The 19667-nt window shown below is 42.2% G+C and overlaps 1 protein-coding gene across 4 annotated transcripts in view; it reads left to right on the top strand.

Moving 5' to 3' along the window:
• The window catches only part of PRKG1 (protein kinase cGMP-dependent 1), a 726550-nt gene that overhangs the window by 121833 nt on the left and 585050 nt on the right, over positions 1-19667 (top strand). For 2 of the 4 annotated variants that reach the window (XM_075257505.1, XM_075257504.1), the window contains exon 1: positions 6282-7314. The exons of the other annotated variants lie outside the window; for them this stretch is intronic. In XM_075257505.1, coding sequence (XP_075113606.1) covers positions 7007-7314 — 308 coding nt within the window. In that variant the 5' untranslated portion in view covers positions 6282-7006. Of the gene's footprint in view, positions 1-6281; positions 7315-19667 lie in introns of those variants that run through there. 4 annotated transcript variants of the gene reach the window in all.

The following is a 19667-nucleotide window of genomic DNA, read 5'->3' as shown; positions in this document are numbered from 1 at the left end:
TATATATATATATATATATATATACACTGTGTGTATATATATATATATATATATATATATATATATATATCCATATATTCTGAGCAGTACACATACGACGCAGCTCCATTGCTCGCCGCCTTGCAGTGTTTGTTTAATAGATATCAGGTTGGATCTGCTTGTTGAGGGGGATCCATAGATATTGTGTGTACTGAAGATCAAGACAAAGATGATCAATATATTATCAGACCTGGGCAGGAACTGAGAAGACATCAAAGCTGGGAACGCGAGAACACAGGATTCTTACATTTTCTCCAGTATAATCTTTCTTTTATATCTGCTTTATGTTGATATATTCATGTATTAAATCCCATAAGTAACAATGCTAATGTAGACTCAGACAAGACAGTAAATTCTTCTTCTCTGGACTAGAAAATTGTCAAATTATTGGGCAATCCAGATTATCAGAATTTTTGCAGAAACATATATGTAGTTTTACATATATGAGGCTCTGCTACAGAAGGCAATCCCAGTTTGCTACAATGTCATACAAGGCTCACATTAGTGCTGGGAGCTCCATTGTTCTGGTTTGTGGGGGGACCTGGACGACAGATGGCGGTTACATATGGACACGTGACTATAATGGGGTCTGCCGCTTGTCCCCTGGGTTTCCACTGTTTCAAATGAATGGGTTTTAAAGAGTCCTGCAGGTTTCCGTCTCCTGCCTCTGGGCGCAGATGTGAACGAGCCCTTACTGACATCAAGCAGAGCTCTTACAATGACAAGGAATTGAAACGTAAAGATTAGATTTTCTTTATAGGTTTACTCTTTATGTACATGTGAATGGACAAACCCTTTCATGACACTTCTCCTGGTGTGTATGTGGTTATAGTTGAAAGCTTTGATCGTACTGGAGTGACGGGTTTTCTTGGCATCGTTAATAATATCCGCCATATTCTAATACTGATAATGTGATTAATGTTGTTGTGTCTTTACTGTCTAGTCTAAGCTTATACTGACTATTATCTGTACTTTGAGCCAGATATTTTTTTACAATACAATATCATGCTGGCTCGCTCAGAAGATTTTTCCACTTACTATATTTGGCCACTATGTGGCACTGTTCCAATGACTAGCATGCAGGCAGATTTTTGTAGTCGTCTGAGCGTTAACTCCTGCTTGTATCTTCTATGTGCACTTAATGGAAAAGTAAATTTACATCTCAGATCTGTTCTATACGAATGTATACAGTATATAGTGGAGTGTTCTGTATCGGACAATGCGGTCTGTGCTGTGCATTAGCTCCAAATCTAAGGGGATATCACTATACTTATGCAAAATAAGGGGGGCAAATTGTGCCTGCTGTGCATCTGCCTGGGCTGTAGCCATTACACTTCACTCTTCATGACATATATTATACACACAGAGCACACGGTCCCCATGTAGATGACTACAACTTCTAATGTAAGACGATATACGGCCGGAGATTTTATTAAATGTGATTGTTTGCATCCTTAAAAATATGAGGGATTATCCGCAACTGATTTATAATAAGGATAGAGGAACAGGATACTGAAAAATTCATTCAGTCTTAAAGGGATTGTCTAGGACTAGGATATTGATTGCAGTGTCCTCTTCACTACTTACCAAGCATAGCGCCGTACATTGTATAGTGGCTGTGCTTGGTATTGCAGTTCAGCCCCATTCATTCAAATAGGACTGAGCTGCAATAGGCGTCATGTTACTGATCTGTGAAGCGGAAGTGGAGTCCAATAGAAAACCCCATCACCAAATTCAGAATCCTGAGCGAAGCCCATAGAAATAGTCAATATCTGCATTAGATATTCATGCGGAAACAATTTCTTACAGGTCCTTGCAGTATATATTGCTGTGTACACAAAGCCATACTAGATACAGTATACAGCGCTGACACTTGCTGTTCTCCTTTGCAGCTTGGATATTTGGATGTGCTCTGTCCCACACAGCAGGAAGATCCTGGGGCCAGTGAATAGTTGTATATGCCATGTGGGCACGTCACTGCTGCACCGAATACAGAAAATCCAAGAAATTGGGACATTTTAGGATTAAAGGGAGTCTTTCAGGTCAAAAAGTGGAGCCAAACCAATAATCGTGCCTTTAATAAGATCAAAAACTTACCTTTGTGACCATAAACAAATGAAACAATGTCGTGATAGTCATCTTTTTATGGATATGCAGATCAGCCTACCAAGGACAGAGTCAGATCGGCCAGAGTTGCCTATAGACAGTCATGAAGCTAGTAGATGTCTATTGCAGCTAAGGGAAGGTTAGTGCACTTGCAGCTGTCTGTAGGCAAATCTGACAAATCAAGCCCCACCCCTGATGCACTTGCAGGCTGATTTGCATATCCATAAAAAGATGATTATCTCCGTATTGCTTTGTTGGGTTGTGGTCACAGATATGTTTTTGGCCCCTACTATTATTGATTCGGAAGGCAATATGGACCTGGCAGATGAATATCGTTGAGTATACTGACAAATAAGTATTGTTTTGTTAATTTATTAAAGTCCCCGTCTTTACCCATATTTTGGAAAGCCCCTTTAAATAAGGTGCACGATCTCCGCTACTATTGGGCAGACATCATGACTTACTGTAGAATCCCTGCAATCCGCAATGCCAAGACTACATGAACCTCATAGTATCGCGGAGCAGAAGAGTAAAAAAAAAAAAAAATCCCATCTGCTATAAAACCAGCTTTGTAGGACTTTAGCGCTTTATTTTAAATCACTGTCATTTATGGCGTACAATGCCCGGTGTGCCTGGCAACTTGTCAGGACACCATGCTACTCGCTTGATGAGCGAATATAATTAACTAATCACCCTCCTAGCAGTGATCAGGTTAATAAAGGCATCGCGGCGCTGCCAGAGAGGAGGGGTTAACCCTGTCACTGCCACAAACACCTCCTGCAGAGTAGGAGTGATAATGACTGCGAGAACACATGGCGGGAGATGGCAGCACGGTACAGTAAGCGCATTTTATTTCTGTCTTAATAAATACCTTCAGTTCGGCATACACTAACTGAATATTAACCCCGGGCCATTCAGGACTAGGGTATGATTATTAGAAGATTTATTTAAGCCCATTTCCTGGCACATTATAACAGTGTGTCAGGACAATAAATGCACTTGTTGTGCGGTATTGTAATATGCTAAATCGAGATAACACAAGGATACTGGCAGCAAAACAATAGGAGAACACAGTGCCTACAATACTATGCAATGGGCAATAACTGTATTATACGAGAATATAAGGCTTAGGGAGGTCAGGTCCACGGTGGGATGTCCGTAGTGGATCCGTCAATGGGAAAAGTTGTTGAAATTAGCTGATTTTTGCCCCCCACTTCAGCCACAATCCCTGCCATTGTTATTGCATTGCCTATGTACATGAGGGAATATGGACTGGAAAATCCATTCTAAACATTGCCCAGATTTCCCGCCCTAAACCCAGCCATCATAGTGTTACATCCTAGTCATCTACGGTTTTGGCAGCCCGTGCTTTCCCGCTTCACTGTTCCATTCTGCATGGACAGTAAAGACGCAAGGAAGCAGAGACTCCTAGCATCATAGATCACTATGATGCAAGGAGTCCCGGACACCTTATTGGATTCCGACTGGTAAATCTGGCCAATATTTGGACTGACGGACCAGAACAACGGACAGCCCAGCACAGATGTGACCTCAGCCTCTGATACATTTTCATGACTGTTGGTCAAAGTGGTGATTTTTCACAGCAGTTTTTGCACTCAATAGGAGTTTTTTTTTTTTTTTTTTTTTTTTTTTTACAGTGGATGGATCAGTAAAAATAGAACATGAGCTATATTTAGCAGGTCATTATAACGAACCGTCAAATTATTGGTCATGTGAATAGCCCCCATTTACATAAATGAATCTTAATGCAGCTACCTGATGGCTGATAAAAAAAAAGCTGTCACACAGCCGATCTACACTTTCATGTGAATATAGTCTGGGTTAGTATTAGGCTGGATTCACGCCTGCGTTGGAGCCTCTGCCGCAGAATCCAAATTTGCTGGTTTTGATATAAAACTGGCAGAAACCGGGGAAAAACCTGTCGGACATCATTATAGCCTATAGGGTCCGTGTGGTTAGCTAACCGCTTCTTAATGTATTCGGTATTCCATTTGAGGGGGTCCCCAAGCAGAATACCAAATGCAGATGTGAACTGGACCTTAGAAGGATCTGTGAAAATGGCTGCCTTATAGATGTGAAATGGCTGTGAAAATGTCCGTTTTACAGTCGTCTGAATAGAACCTTAGGCTTGTGCTCAATTTTATAAAAAAAAAAAGAAGGATAAAATGGGCTACCCAATGGATACCATTATAGTCGATGGGTGCCTGGATTGTACATCATGTGACGCATCCAATACTGCTCTTTTTCTTATTTTCATTTTACCATTCTTATAACTGAAAAACAGAAGTAACTTTCCAATCTGAACCTAGTCAAGGAGTGTACCAAGTATTTTTCCCCCTGCAAATGCTCAAAATACAAAAATATGCACAACCACCCCTCTGTTTGGTTGGATCTTTCCATTTGGGTCCCGGGTCTTTCTGACTTTCGCCCACACATGGGTGATGCAGCCATTCAGTGGTTGAGTAGGGGTGGTCTGTTCGAGCAAAGTATCAGCACTCGTCCACCACTTATGAGTGAGCAGAAAATAACAAAGATCAGAGACCCGAACGGAGATCCAAACGGAGATCGCTGACAGAACAGAAAAGACGATATGAATATTTTTTTATTGTAATCCTCTGCAGGGAGAGACTTACTTGGAACACTCCTATAACATAAAATAGCTCCACAGGTTGTTGCTCTGGTCTAGAGCTTCAGATTATCGTTCCGAGTTTTAGGTTGTATCATTAGGAAATCTTTTTAGTAACCAGGGAAAATGTCCATGGCTGTTATTTATAGATAATAGGCCATAGCCCTCAGCAATGTCAGTCACATCATCATAGTGTGTGTGTAGTCCTCAGGTTCTCCCTCTATACATGGCCAGTGCCCGTAGGACGTGACATGAACAGATACAGCCATAGAGAGAAGCCATGGATGATGTGGTCATGTCAAATACCTTATGTACCCCTCGCTGTAGGGACCCTGGTGATATTTTCTCGGTGAATTAATATGCAGCGGATTTATGATGTAATCAGATTTTCACAATCAAGAATTAGCCATGGTAATGAGCTTCGCCATATCTATAGCGTTGGAATAATTGGATGCAGTCCATTAAAAATCTTTATAGGAACTTCAGGGACAACAACCCTTGGGAGGGAAAGACAATGCACATGCTTGAACATGCAACACGCCAGACTCTGTATAGGAAACAGATATAATCTTTATTCTGGTATCGATTACTATGCGTTTCGGGAAATGTCCCTTTCTCAAGTGCATAGGATAACTAGGTGCCGCTAGAAGGACCGGGAGCTGAGTGATGAGATATACTCTAGTTGTGCTGCTATATAGACACGCTTGAGGGATTCCCGATCCTCCTAGCAGCAACCTGTTATCTTATGCACTTGAGAGAGGGACATTTCCCGAAACGCGTAGTGCTCGATACCATAATAAAGATTATATCTGTTTTCAATACAGAGTCTGACGTATTGCATGTTCATGCATGTGTACTCTCCCAACTTCATATATCGTTGACGTCACTTATCATTGACGTAAGGATGAGGTCGCTGCCACCCTAATTGGGTTTATATTTGAAGTGTTTAGGATTGTTGTGACCACTCACAACCCCTAAAGGTAAGAGGCCAATGAGGCGTTCCTACATTCATATTACATCGTTGTGAAGCTGTGTTATGCTATGTGCCGCTCGGTGTCTCCCCCCTTTCTTTTTGTGAGCATTAAAATCCTTTGGTTAGCAAAAGTCACTGGATGTGTCCTAAATTTTTTTTACTTATCAAACCGTCTTTTTGGCATTATTAGTTTTTCTCATCATTCACTATATGCATTATATTGACAAGGATAATGTGGTTGACATGTGGCAATAATGGGCACATTAGCGACAGGGATGGTGCTGTGTAATTTCAGGGCTGGTGGGGAATGATGTCATCTGCAGAACATCAGGAGTTAAATTGCAGAAGGGTAGAAAGAGGTTTGCTGTAGCTCAGCATACTGAACAGGTACAGGCTCTGTGGCATATATTGGGCATGTGAAAGCATACAGAAGAGGGGGACTGGTATGAGCAGAGGTATATAGCATGTGATGGGATCAGGAGCAATACATAGAGAGCTGTGCAGTGCTGTGGAGGAGATGCCTGCACTCCAGTCTCTATACTCCAGGAGCTCCTGTAGACACAGCCCCTCTCTGCCTGTGTCTTGCTCCCTCTGTGCCTCTTTCTGACGCAGATAACTGGAAATCACCCTGTACCAGAGCTCAGCTCTCTGTAATCGTAGTCATCCTGACAGAGGGAGGGATTTTTGTTCTTCTAGTTGGAGATCATGCATGCAAATGTTCCCTGGCTGTGCCTGTGACTGCTGCCACTCTCTAGTAACCATCCTGGTGGCCATCTACTTCTCCTGCAGCTGACACTTTCCAGGACCTCAGTGTGGTGGTGACCTGTAGACACTGCTAGCCCAGGAATTTCAGGCATACAAAGAAGACATCTGTTTACGATTGGAAAGGTGGATCTTCCTCAGCGTTAGGGACCTCCTCGTTGGATGTAAGAAGTGTGAAGCTCTGTGAAGACTGTGATTTATTCCAAGCAAGGGGTCTTGGGGACCGGCTGAGGATTTCAATGCACAGAGGATACAAATACCTTCGCAAGGACCTGGAAGTCGTCTAGAGCGCTTGACCGCGGACGCGAAAGGGAACTTCTGTAGGCTGAATAGGGCGTCCGAGCGAGGATCACGACCTGTTGTGCGCAAAGTAAGTTGGAGAAAGTAGGAAGCTGCTGATCCTGTTCTGGAGGGGGGTTGAACTGACCGGGAAGACGACGAAGGGAGAAGGGAAGGCAGCAGGAGCCCCTGCCGGGAATATGGGCACATTGCGGGACTTGCAGTACGCTCTGCAGGAGAAGATTGAGGAGCTCAGGCAGAGGGATGCTCTTATTGACGAGCTGGAGCTGGAGTTAGATCAGAAGGACGAGCTCATCCAGAGATTGCAGAATGAGCTGGATAAGTATCGATCTGTCATCAAACCTGCAACCCAACAGGCTCAGAAACAAACTTCCAACACCTTAGGGGAACAGAGGACCAAGAGGCAGGCTATCTCAGCTGAGCCAACTGCTTTTGACATCCAGGATCTCAGCCATGTCACTCTTCCTTTCTACCCCAAGAGCCCACAGTAAGCAGCAATGTGTCCTTGTAGCATCCTGTCTGTGCTAGTTCAGTGCTCTCTGTATTGTCTCTGTCCATCCACCTGTGTATAGACGACCTACTGCACCTTCTACTTTCCATTTCTGTCTCCATCCTCTGCAGTTATGTCTAACTAACACTTCTGTATGGGCTATTGTGCACATTTCTTCCCCCCAAAAATCCACAGTAACTGCACCCATCTATGTGTTGTTGTCAAATGTCCAGGTATGTGAAACTAAACACTTTTCTATGTTTTGGAAACTGTTATGTACAAACGTTGCAATGACTTGGTACAAATTGTTTCAATATTTGCTTTGCCCATCTCTATATGTCTAATATGGATACTGACCTATATGGGGTTAAGAGGTATAATATTGTGCCATACTGGTAACCGGAAGTAGCTGACCCATATATATATATATATATATATATATATATATATATATATATATATATATATATATATGTCCATAGTAGAAGAACTTTCAGGGGTGAATATGAATTTCTCTGAACTGTGTCAGGATTTGCTAGTTACTATCCACAGATGTTTGTGAGACTACTATTATATTGTCCAGACCAAGACATACACAGTATACCACCAATCCTCCAAACTTCCTCTTCTTTCTCCAATATTATAATCACGTTAAGAAATTTTAATAATTTAATGAAAACGAAGACATCAAAGACAAAACAGTTCATCAACATTTCCCATGTGGTTTGATTATCCAGTAGATCAAGAGGCGTGAGCTCCAAATTATTCCAGGCGCTGAAGATTTCCATTTCCACAATCCTGATTTATAAGAAAAAAAGAATTAGAGAACAATTTGCTGTTCTGATTTTTACATCCCTTGGCTAGCTACCTACTTATGTGTAACTTGGAGAGTCAAGTAAAACGCAACTGAGTAAAATAACTTAATTTCTGCCAATATGGTCATAGTAAGGCAATCCACTTCATTGCTACTTTTGTAAAAAAATGTTGGTTTTTGGATGAATTTTATCTGTTGTATACAGTATAGTGGAGATAGTAAGAGATGGCTTTCAACACGTGGCTTGATCAGTCATCATTTGGTGAGCGTTATGTTGCTTTTACAGTCCTGTCCTATATATAGGAACATGGTATTAATACATATTTTAAGGACATGTCTTCCTAGCTATCTAGATATTCTCACACACACACAGAAACGCGTCACCATGCCTATAACTTATCTCAATGAAGCTGACGATTCCATTGCATGCGAAGCTTTGGGTTAACCAAGGACAGATCTGACGATCTTTATAGATGATATTTTATTGAACTACAAGCCCCTACGAAAGATTACATGGCGCAGGCTGTTGGTTTGTCTACCGTTGCATAACTACAACTCCCATCATACATGCTGGGAATAGTAGTTTTAACAAGTCGGATTTGGAGGCACGAAAAAACTAAATCAATAATAACTACATCAATTTGATACACACTGTTTTGCCCGAAACGCGTAGTAGACTTTTTAACCGGACCAGCGCTGGTTCCTCCGTTTTTATGGGATTCAACCCATCATTGGATCAACAAACTGAGGTCTGTTTACAACCAGTAAGGTGTGACCCATATATGTCTGCAGACACAGTTCACAGCATCTTACACATTGTATTACAACTCACACTTAGAGCTATTACAGGGAACACATGGAGTCTGAAAATAGGAGCAATTGCCATCAGTAGGCTGTCAACGGCAAAGAGCAGAATCACCTCTCAGCGGGTTAACAGGTAGCAAACCACTGAAAAGGGAAAGGAGCATCGATTCGGAAGATCACGACTTGCAAAATCAAAAAAAGAGAAAAATGTTTTAGCGTTCCATTAATAGGACGGATCCGCACACTCCAAAATTTGGAGCTTTGCGCACAATGCAGTTGATCAGATTCCTATATATTCAGCCAGCGCTGAATGCAGTTTATATAATCACAGCGTGGGTTAGCTGAATACATTCCCTAGAGAGGGTGATAAAATCCTTCAGAATGAAGCTGGAACAGCAGGGACAGTTTATAAAATCCTTGGGGATTGCCAATGTCAATCACTAAAAGAATGCTAAACCACATTTCGTTTCCCTCTCATGCTTTCATTCGTTTTTCTGCAGGATCTCGCCTCGGTTAATATGTCAGAGTAGTGTGCGGCTTCAGATCACGTCTGTGCATTGACACTAACGTGTCAGGTATAGCGACCGCCATCCTATGTGACGGTAGAACGTATGTCCTCCTCATTAGGTATTGGCGGACCACCCTCATGAAATAATTGGGAATGATCTCCTGGTAGGATTGATGGCAGAAAACAATTTCTGTTCTTCTTGTTGCTGTCGGCTGATTCCGAGGCATGACCATATTTTGTTCCGTCTGCCTAGCAATGGAGGTTATGCCTGGTTCCCTAGCAACAGGAGGCTAACATTGGAGTCTTGTGCTGTCAGCCATGGACTGATCCTATTCCTAAACATTCTCCATTCTACGCCATGTCTGACTTCTGACTATCAATGGCACCCTTCTTATTCTTCTTGTTGACTCACCCGTCTGCTTTCATGTCAGGTGAACCCTATGTCCTATTCTGCTATGCCCTTTCATTCTGCTTTCATCTTTCTGGTCACATCATCCTCTCAGTTCTATTATCTTTGTTTGATTACCTGGACGTGTTACTGTATTCCTCACACTCCATCTCCCATCATGCCATATTACATGTGCTACCACCATGCGTTTTTTTTTTTTTTTTTACCATTTTTTAACCGTTTGCTGGGACCATTGGGATGGAGTTTTAAGGGAACCTTACTGGTTACCGTAGATTTTGAGATTCTAACTTTGTACAAAAGTAGAGAGAAAGTGTAAGCAAACAAAACCGGATGATAAAAGCTACTTACCATGTACATTACAGTGCTCGGACTGACAGATGACTGGATGTACTGCCGCGATGAGCCCATACGTAGTCAACCAAGAAATGGGGGTGTCCAATTGTAAATGTTTTAAAAATACTTCCAATGTTCTAAATTATTAAATTATACTGTTAGGGAATTGTTAGGACAGCAATTCCCCAGTAACTGTTAGAACCCTGGGACGGGACACAAGAGACAGTGAGCCCTAAGCTGAAGCCCCCAACTGACCCTTCCTATTCCCAGGCCCTATCCTATGTAATAGGCGGCAACCACGAAGACAGTCCCTTCCTGGATATGTGAGACGCAAAACGCAGACAAGACAGACAACAAGAAAGAGAGGTCAGCTAGCCAAGGGTCAGTAACAGTCGATCAATGCAGTGCCAAATCGGAGTCCAAAGAATAGTCAGTAGGGAAAGCCAGAGGTCAAGGATAAGAATGCAAGCAAAAATAGTGACAGCAAGGAGCAGGTATGCACAAGCATAGGTGTGAACGAGAGTCAAGACTAAATAGGGAGGAAGAACACGCCCCAGGAGTTGACCGGAAGGCAGGCTGTCAATCACACGAATTAACACTTCAAGAACAGAGGCAAACAAGGGCAGAAGATGGGTGTGGTGCAATACAATCACAGAACTAGAGCCGTGTTCACACAGTGCGACCAAAAACTTTAAGCCAAGAACCAAACTGCACACACCTCTTGCGCCGCAGCACGTGAGCAGAGGGTGGTGCAGAGACCCAAACAGGCAGATATGTTACATATTCATTACCAATTCCTAGACTGCTTCCATTCTGATGTTTGCCAGTACCTGACTGGTCTCCGTACCCTACCTATAGAGATAAGACACAGACATGTGATCACTACAGCCAATCACCAGCCATAGTGAACTTAGTGAACAGGTCACTACTACAGTCAGTCATCGGCTGCTGTGATCACTTGTTCATGCTGGGATGTCATTGATAGGATAAAGAGTCGGGCAGGGAACCAGGATATGCCAGAATGGATATAATGGGGGACCTCTAAAGTCAGTACATTCTAAGCAATGGTTAGACAATGAGGACCTTTCGCCAATTCCACCAACTCCAACTCTTTCTATTATTCTATAAGTGGCACTTTGCTGATTCCAGCATAGTTGGAATTTTTTTTACTCTAGCCCCTACCATTCCCAAGTAGTTATTTCTGTTAGTTTCAGTACAATTTTGTTATCTACTGTCAGGTGAGCAGTTCTTGTCTTTCTGCTCCAGTCAAGCACCGCCCACCTAACATTAGACAGCCTAATTAGCATATTGAGAACTAAAACTAACAGCACCAGTTGCTCAGGAATGACGGGAGCTACAGATAAAATTCCAACAGTGGCAGAATCAGAGCTGGGCCACTATTTCTGCTTACAGGACGGGTTCCTGGTGGTGGTGGGGGTCGGATGTCGGTGCCCTATCGATCATATATTTATGCCCTATCCTGAGGATTGGCCATCAAAGGAAAGCGGACAACAACCTTTCATGCACCGGGGCCCAGGTCCAAGCACCCCCTATATTTACTATTTTGTGTCTGATTTATGGTCTTCAACTAGTTGTGACAAATCTTTCCTATCCAGATGTGTCGGTCATCTTAGTCTGAATCGTTCTTTCCATTAAACTTTTTTTCTTCTAATATGTATAGATGTCGTTTCTGTGAAAAAAATTATAGTAATAAATCTAAAAAATTTGACGCCAAGTAGTCGATCTGCCATCTTGGGTCTTTGTTCTTGATTGAACGGTATAAATGTATTCTAGACACTCTGAAATTCTTCTATCAGTGGTTAGTGAGATGATTCATGAATATAATATTCCTTTATAAACTTCAATAATAGGACTGGCTCACAAAGGCCCAAAGACCCATAAACTGTGAACACAAAGACATGCTAATATTCACAATCGCCTATGTCACATTGCTCATATTTTTCTCATTTGCCTGTCATGTATTTATATCTTTTGATCCTATCGATGAATTCACTGTCTGCAAAACATTTAAAGGAAATTGTTTTTTTGCTATTCTGTAGAAAGCGTCTAACCTAAGTGTCAGGTATAGAGCACGCTACTAGTTTAGACAGAGAATTGTCCATTTGAAAGAAAGGGAAAGTTCCTTTCAACTTAGTTCTCAAAAGGTTTGCTCTGTACAAACAGAAGAAGAATCCTTTGAAATTTCCAGTTTTCTTGTGTAGTTCGACTCTGGTTCTCAAGCAAAGCTTGACAATTGGACAACTTTTTCCAAGACTGTAGAGATATATATATATATATATATATATATATATATATATATATATATATATATATATATATATATACTATCTTATATTTATCCCTTAGGGATATTAGTATCCAGGTCCTTCTGGTGTTACCTCTGCCCAACTGGGCTTTGCTTAGACATATATAATTTTGATAGTCTATCATTAGTGTAGAGCCGATCTTGACTTTTCAGGATTGATTTTAAAATCCGATTTCTGATCATTTTTCATTCGAACCCGATCTCAATCCCAATTCCGATCCCAATGCCAATATTTTTATATTAATCGGAGATCGGATTTTAAAAGCCATCCTATTCGCTATACAGCATGGAATCTAACAATTGAACGCTTTAATTGTTAGAATCCACGTTGTGTAGTGAATCACTAAGTAGCCAGAGGATTTTTTTTTTTAATCCTCTGGCTACTTAGTCCGCCCTGGTGTCCACTTACCTGCAGAGATGGCTGCTCCGGTGTTCTTCTTCGCCTCACTGCCACTCCACGCTACTCTTCTCGCTGCCCCCTGCCTCCCAGATTAGGAGAGTGTGGGCGGGTACAGAGAGGGGAGATGTCACGTCTCCCCGCCCTGTACCCGCCCACACTCTCCTAAGCCACAAGCCACGCCTTCCTAGCTCTTTAAACACTAACCTGGGAGGTGGCAGCAGCGAGGCAAGAAGAGGAGCGTGGAGCGGCAGCGAGGTGAAGAAGGAAAAGAACACTGGGCAGCGGAGCAGCCATCTCTGGAGGTGAGTAGCTACTAGAGATGTTAGTTTAGTCTTCCATTAGAATGAATAGAGGCAGCCGGCGTGCAGGGGGTTAAGGCTGTGTGCCGGCTGCTTCCATTCATTCCTATGGAACCGCAGTGGAGCCTTCACATTGAGTATACACTCCACTCAGAATGAGCGGAGCGTATACTCAGTGTGAAGGCTAAGCAAAGCATTGTGGGAAATAGTACCGATCTCGATCCCACCTAAAAAGATCGTGTTCGGAATTCCGATCGCGATCTTGAAATTTTCTCGATCGCCGATCGGAATCTGATCTTTTCTAAACACGATCGCTCAACCCTATCTATCATCTTTTCTCTGGTAATATCCAAGCACAAGCTTAAACTTGTGTTGTTACTTTACTATTTGATGTAATTCACCATTACGGTGACAAGTCCCTACTGGTGGACGCAACTCTTCTTTTCTTTGACCCCTTATCCATCTTCTGACACCATTCTTCCAGTGTGTAAAAGAAAAGAGGCAGCAAGTGCGCTGGTCCAAACGTGAAAAGCTTTTATTAACACGCAACGCATTTCAGGTACAAGTCCCTTTCTCAAGTGTGTATATATCTTGAGAAAGAGACGTGTTCCTGAAACATGTCGTGTGTCAATAAGATTTTCCCGTTTGGACCATTGCACTCACTGCCTCTTTTCTTCTACACACTGGATGTTCCTGATGTATAAATTGTGTTTATCGCGTTCCTGAGTCCAGCTGCTGCTTCCTGGGGTCTGTCTCCTATACATGCATATATAGTGGTCGTGAACTATTGTCACAACCCTAGAAGGTGAGCCTCTTACCATATGCTTGCTATATCTAATCCAAGCTTGCCATACAGCATTACGCTATTAGCGCTTGGCACCGTTTTTTTCTTCTTTTTCCTCGGATATACTGACTACATTCTTGTCTTCTGGTGACAAGCCTTGGTTTAATTCTTGACAACATTTCAGTTTTCCTCAACGTACCTGCCAACAGTCAGAGATTATTGCAGGGGTTAAGGGTGAAAATGAAGATCTTCTTTAGACTCCAAACCCCGGAACATCCAGCCCTAGACAATTGAGGCTTTAGGATCTTCTGTTAAGTGAAAACTGTAACATGTGGATTCTATAAAATGACTATTGTTTAGACCGCACATCCATCTAAGGACAAACACATTGACAATGAATACTCTGAAGCTTCCATATGTGACCATACTAGTTATATCTTCAGTCATTCCTAGGACATTACTTGGTTTTACTACATATGTGCAGTTTTGTCACTATTATATTGCTACAATGGTTCGAAATCAAAGCAAAGTCTATCTTTTTGTACCGTATATACAGTTCCTATGTAGACCAATATGTTCTCTTGATTACAGATTACTAACAATCCTTGTGTGCAGTCTGATCTTGTTCTTGTTCTGCTTCCATACTACAGATGGTTATATTGTTAGCACTGTTGAAAGAAGACTAATGTTCATCGGCTCATCCAAGGAATGGATACAATTCTACTGGTTGGTGTTGGAAATATTCAATAACCTTGTTGACTGACATAGAGATTTGGACACGTCCAATGATGTGTAGCAAAACATCATGATTTTGTGATAAAGTAACACAAAAAGCTATAACTATCCTATATTGGGTTTATTTGTGCCCACCCTGTTGGGGAAAGTGTGAATTGACTTTCAAAACTTTTGTTATCACATTGTGCTATTGTATTGAATTGGTTTCCTCCGAAACTGTATACCTTAACCAATCTAAACGCCAGGTTTTCCAGACTAACCAATGGATGACTTATCCTTGGGATAGGTCGTCTATTAAAGATTGGCAGGGGTCTGTCACCTAGGCCCTAGACATGCAGAAGTTAGGTAAACATGACAGCTTTCTCAGTACATACCAAGCACAGCACCGTATATGTGTACAGCAACTGTGATTGGTATCACTGCTCGACTCATTCACTTAAATGGGACTGAGCTATTGTCAGGCCATGTGACCAATGAACCTGACTTCTCATGGCCTGTGATTTGGTAAAGTCTCAAAGCGCCTTTGTCAAACAGCTGAATCATGGTGGTCCTCGGTCAGACCTTCAATGATCTTCAATTGATGACGTATCCTAAGGATTTAGCCAGAAATTAAAAAGTCCCAGAAAACCCCTTTAAGGCTAAGGTCCCACGTTGCGGAAACACGGCTTTTATTGTTGCAGTTTTTTCAGCCAAAGCCAAGAATGGCTACAAAAGGAATGGGAAGTATAGAGGAAGTTGTTGTACTTCTCCTCTCTGCTCAATCCACTCCTTGCCTTGGCTTAAAAAAAGGAACAAAATCTGCAACGAAAAAATCTGTTTTCTCAACGTGGGACTTTAGCCTAAGTGTTAAGATATCTATATCCTTACATCTTAGGTGAGTTCATATAACCCAGCAGCCAACAGCTATATCCGTTCAAGCTATGTATTATATCAGCAAGGATATCAAGGGAGACCTATGCAGATATCTGTAGGAGCCAAGTCCTGGACAATAGTTACAAAGTTATCCTGTATATTATTCCAGTAAATTTATGTTCAGCCATTATGTTCATTATACCCATAGACGATGGATGGATGGGGGGTGGGGGGTTGTGTCATCATCTCTACAAGAGGCTTCATCAAAGAGAAATTTAAAATTCTATTTTTACATTTGAAAACTAGAACGGAATTTCAGACATCAAGTAGAAGTTAAGAAACATTATTGTCCTATTTAAGTTGATATGAGCTGCAGTTTCTATGACAGCCGGAGATGCGGAACGTTACAGTATTTCCCAGATTGGATTAAATATTCCAGCTGACTTTATCTGCACTGCAGGCCATATCACTTTGTTGTACCCCGGTAGGGGTGCTGCTTATTTTCTTTCCTCCGGGTTTTGGGCGCATTGACCAATACATAGAGATGAGCTTATTTCCTACGGTTCACTTCGCATAAAGCTTTTTGATGAGCCAATGATTCAGGTTCTTGGTAAATGGTGTCTTTGGACAATGTGGATTTCTAAAAATATAATACAAGATGAATGCTTTATAGTAAAATTCCATTAATACAGCACCGGGGATTCCATAAACCCCATAAATTCGTGATTGTAGATAAATAGTCACATGTCGCAATATCATAAAAATGACCTGATAGTTTGGCACTTGTCCTGGTGGACTGGAGGAAAGACTGATCTTATCGGCATCATTTACAACATCATTAATTCTAGTTAGAGTATTGGCCTGAAGGTGTTCTATGTAAGTGTTGGAACCAACTTGAAGATGCCAGTGCTGGCATCATCACATGGACAGTGAAATTCACCAATGTTGGCGTCATAACTTTGGCAGAGGTACTTACATTTACATATGCATGCTGGGTTCCTAATTAGTATTAATTACATTGTAATTTATTCAGCATCTGTTGTAGCCCCGAGCCCCACAAGATCCTTCAGATAGTGATTTCTTAACACACACATTTATACCAGACTAGCCTCTGCCCGCGACTTTGTCTGCGTGTTGTTGGCGTCGATGACCTGCCTATATTCAGCAAATTGCTGCCGTTGATGGTTTGCCTGCTCTGGCGTTTCGGCAGCTCTTTGGCTTGTGAAATTGTGATTATTTGGTCCATACCTAGTTCCCAATCCCGACAAAGAGGTGACCACTCCTGCACTCTCTGCAGCATGGCTTCTAGGACATTTAGACAGTCAACTGCTTTCAACCAATGTGGTATCTTCCATAGACAATAACTAGGAGTGGTTGAGTTACCAAAGGGAGTCTACACCACCAATTATATACTGTTGTACTGGTGGATAGGGACATAGTGAATGTAACTTTTACGTGTGAATTCGCAATCTGTCCTCCAAGAGAGCTCTTTGGTGTATTTGGTGTGTAGCCACATGTGCTGGCCACCTGTCAATCTTTGTTAGGAGGTAGCACTGGGTGAAAACACAGGTTGGGCAGATATCTCCATGTCCTGGGTGTATGGGACCACTCATAGGTACACAGATTAACCCTTAAGTACTATCATGGTGTCTATCATAATGATATGTGTATGATAGTGGTGTATGATAGATAACATGATAGGACTTAAAGGTTAACAGTTGATGTTGTTGACAGTAAGTTTGCCATTACAACACCAGTACCTACAGTAAGAGGTTTAGTAGCAATTTTGGTGGTAGTAGACTCCCTTTACAATATTGAAGTTAATAACTTGGTAAGAACCTATGGGAGTGATTACACCTGTAGGATCAGACTACATAGCCTTAGTTGTCTGTAACCATGGAGACACATGGGTCTGCATAGGAGCTTAAAGTTTGAAACCCAAGACTATCTGAAAGTCTGATCATTTTCTAATGTAGATATATAGATGGAGATTTATCATGGAGGGATCGTATAAACCTTGGCTGTAAGTTGTATTGCATGATGTTTTATAATTTTGTGTGTGTTAATGTCTAAAATTTCTGTCCTGATACCAATCCCAATCCCCTTTACATATCTTCTAATGTCTTCCCCAAGTGTACGGCTAGCAATCTACATCCCTGGGCAACCATTCTTCAATGGGTACACAGACATGTGTGACCAGGGCTTTGAAGTTGGTAGGCCATAGCCAGGGGTGAACTTAGCTTTTATGCCGACTGAGGCGGACGACAGAAAGACATTCCCCCCCCCCGGGAGGGGGCAGGGCGGAGTGGAGGGGGGTGGGACGGGGCGGCGTTAGCAGGCAGGGAGAGGACCTGCTCTCTGCCTGAGCATGAGGGGAGGCCGGTGGAACAGCGCTGCGTCCACAGGGCCTCCCCAATCCACCGCTCGCTTCCCGTGCCGGGCTGCCGAGACGGTGACGCTAAGCCAGTCCAGGACAGCTTGTCCTGGACTGGCTTAGGTCAGCAAAAATGCCGCCTCCCCCCCGGGGCCCTGGCATAGCGCCTCGCTTCAGGTTGCCTCATGGGAGGTGCGGCGCTAGCCATAGCACCGTCTTCGACTCTGACTCCTCTATTTTTGTATAGTCCGATTCCTACTCTGACTCCTTCATAATAGCCATGGTCACACAAAGCTGCAAAATACCTCTAATTCACAAAAAAAGCTAGTGACATCTTGAACGTAGCAAACTACACATCTAAATATCTATAAAATATCAATGATGGTATAATATCATTAAAAATAATCATTTTATTTTGAAGCTGGGGTAACTTTTTTGCAACTCAACCCAAATCTGGCCCCCACTCCACCTCCACGACTTCGGCTCCATTGCTCTGCGTGTGACAGATGTTAGCAGGCTTTCTGAATATTTTTTCAGCTCCTTCCTAATAACTGTTTCTCCTTCTTCATGGAAAATTCTACAAAATAGTCTACATGAAATAAACAGCAGCTACAGAGAACATATATGGAAAGGCGTTCTGCAGCCTGTGAAGCCTTCCAGCTGTGCTTGTAGCCCAGACTTGTGTATTTCCTCCACCCCTCACTGTTACCCTTCTGCCCTTGGAATGATTTTGACTCACGAGATAACAGATCGCATGGAGGGTATTATTAACAATGTGTCCATAATGCTCTTTATTTTTTTTCGTCCGTCGCTCGCTTTTCCGTCCTGCGGTGTAAGGTTATTCTCAGGCTTCTGGTCTAGCGAGGAGCTGCTCCGGGCTATGTCTCCAGGGAGCTAAAACTTTAGCTATAGTGATATTTTATCCTTTTAAGGGAAATATCTGGAGTTGGGCTCCGGAGAGGGAGGCTGCGGAGAAACTAGCAACACCCTGTAAAAGAAACAGTATTGTCACATTCATCTTCCACCCAAACACATGACTGGCGCGATTTCAGCACAGTGCAAACATTTTCATGTCATTTCCAAACTTTAGTAATTAACGACTCGGGCGACAAACGTGGGACTGAGGAGAACAGTGAGGGGGAGTGTGGAAATGACATGCCGAATCCTAAAGCAAACTTTCTCTTCGTATCTAGGCCAAATGAGATGATTTCTATGTTGCAAAACAAGTGAGGGGCGCACGCATCTCCCTGCCAACTTATCTCTCTTTTCGCCGTGGCTTGATAAATGGGTAGACAACGCTAATTGTTTCTAATAGTTATTTTCCAATTAATCATCATTTCCTTCGGCTCGGATTGGCAAAGCGTCCTCATCCATATCACTTTATAGGAGCAATGCCATGTTTAATATAATGCAAATACTTCTGATGACTGTAAGCTCCTTATGATCAGTGTCAATGCCAAGTTCCCTTTTTTTTTTTCCGCTTTCCACCGAATGAATTATGAAAATATATTCCGCAAAGGCGCACAAAGGAGTGGAGATGTGGTTACCGTGCCTGGAGGGAAGAGGGTATTAATTAAAGGGAGTTCGATGCTTAGACAAACCCAGTCTCGATAAGGCAGGTTGAACACTTGGATAGTCTTACATTGTTTAAAGCTGAAATAGTGTAAAGGTTTAACATAATTTAGTATTTTATTTCGCTTGCTAGTACGCTC

The sequence above is a fragment of the Leptodactylus fuscus genome, chromosome 10, assembly GCF_031893055.1.
Source record: "Leptodactylus fuscus isolate aLepFus1 chromosome 10, aLepFus1.hap2, whole genome shotgun sequence".
In the NCBI taxonomy this organism is placed as follows: Eukaryota; Metazoa; Chordata; class Amphibia; order Anura; family Leptodactylidae; genus Leptodactylus; species Leptodactylus fuscus.
The sequence above is the reverse complement of the archived record's forward strand: the minus strand, read 5'-3'. Positions and strand labels throughout refer to the sequence as shown.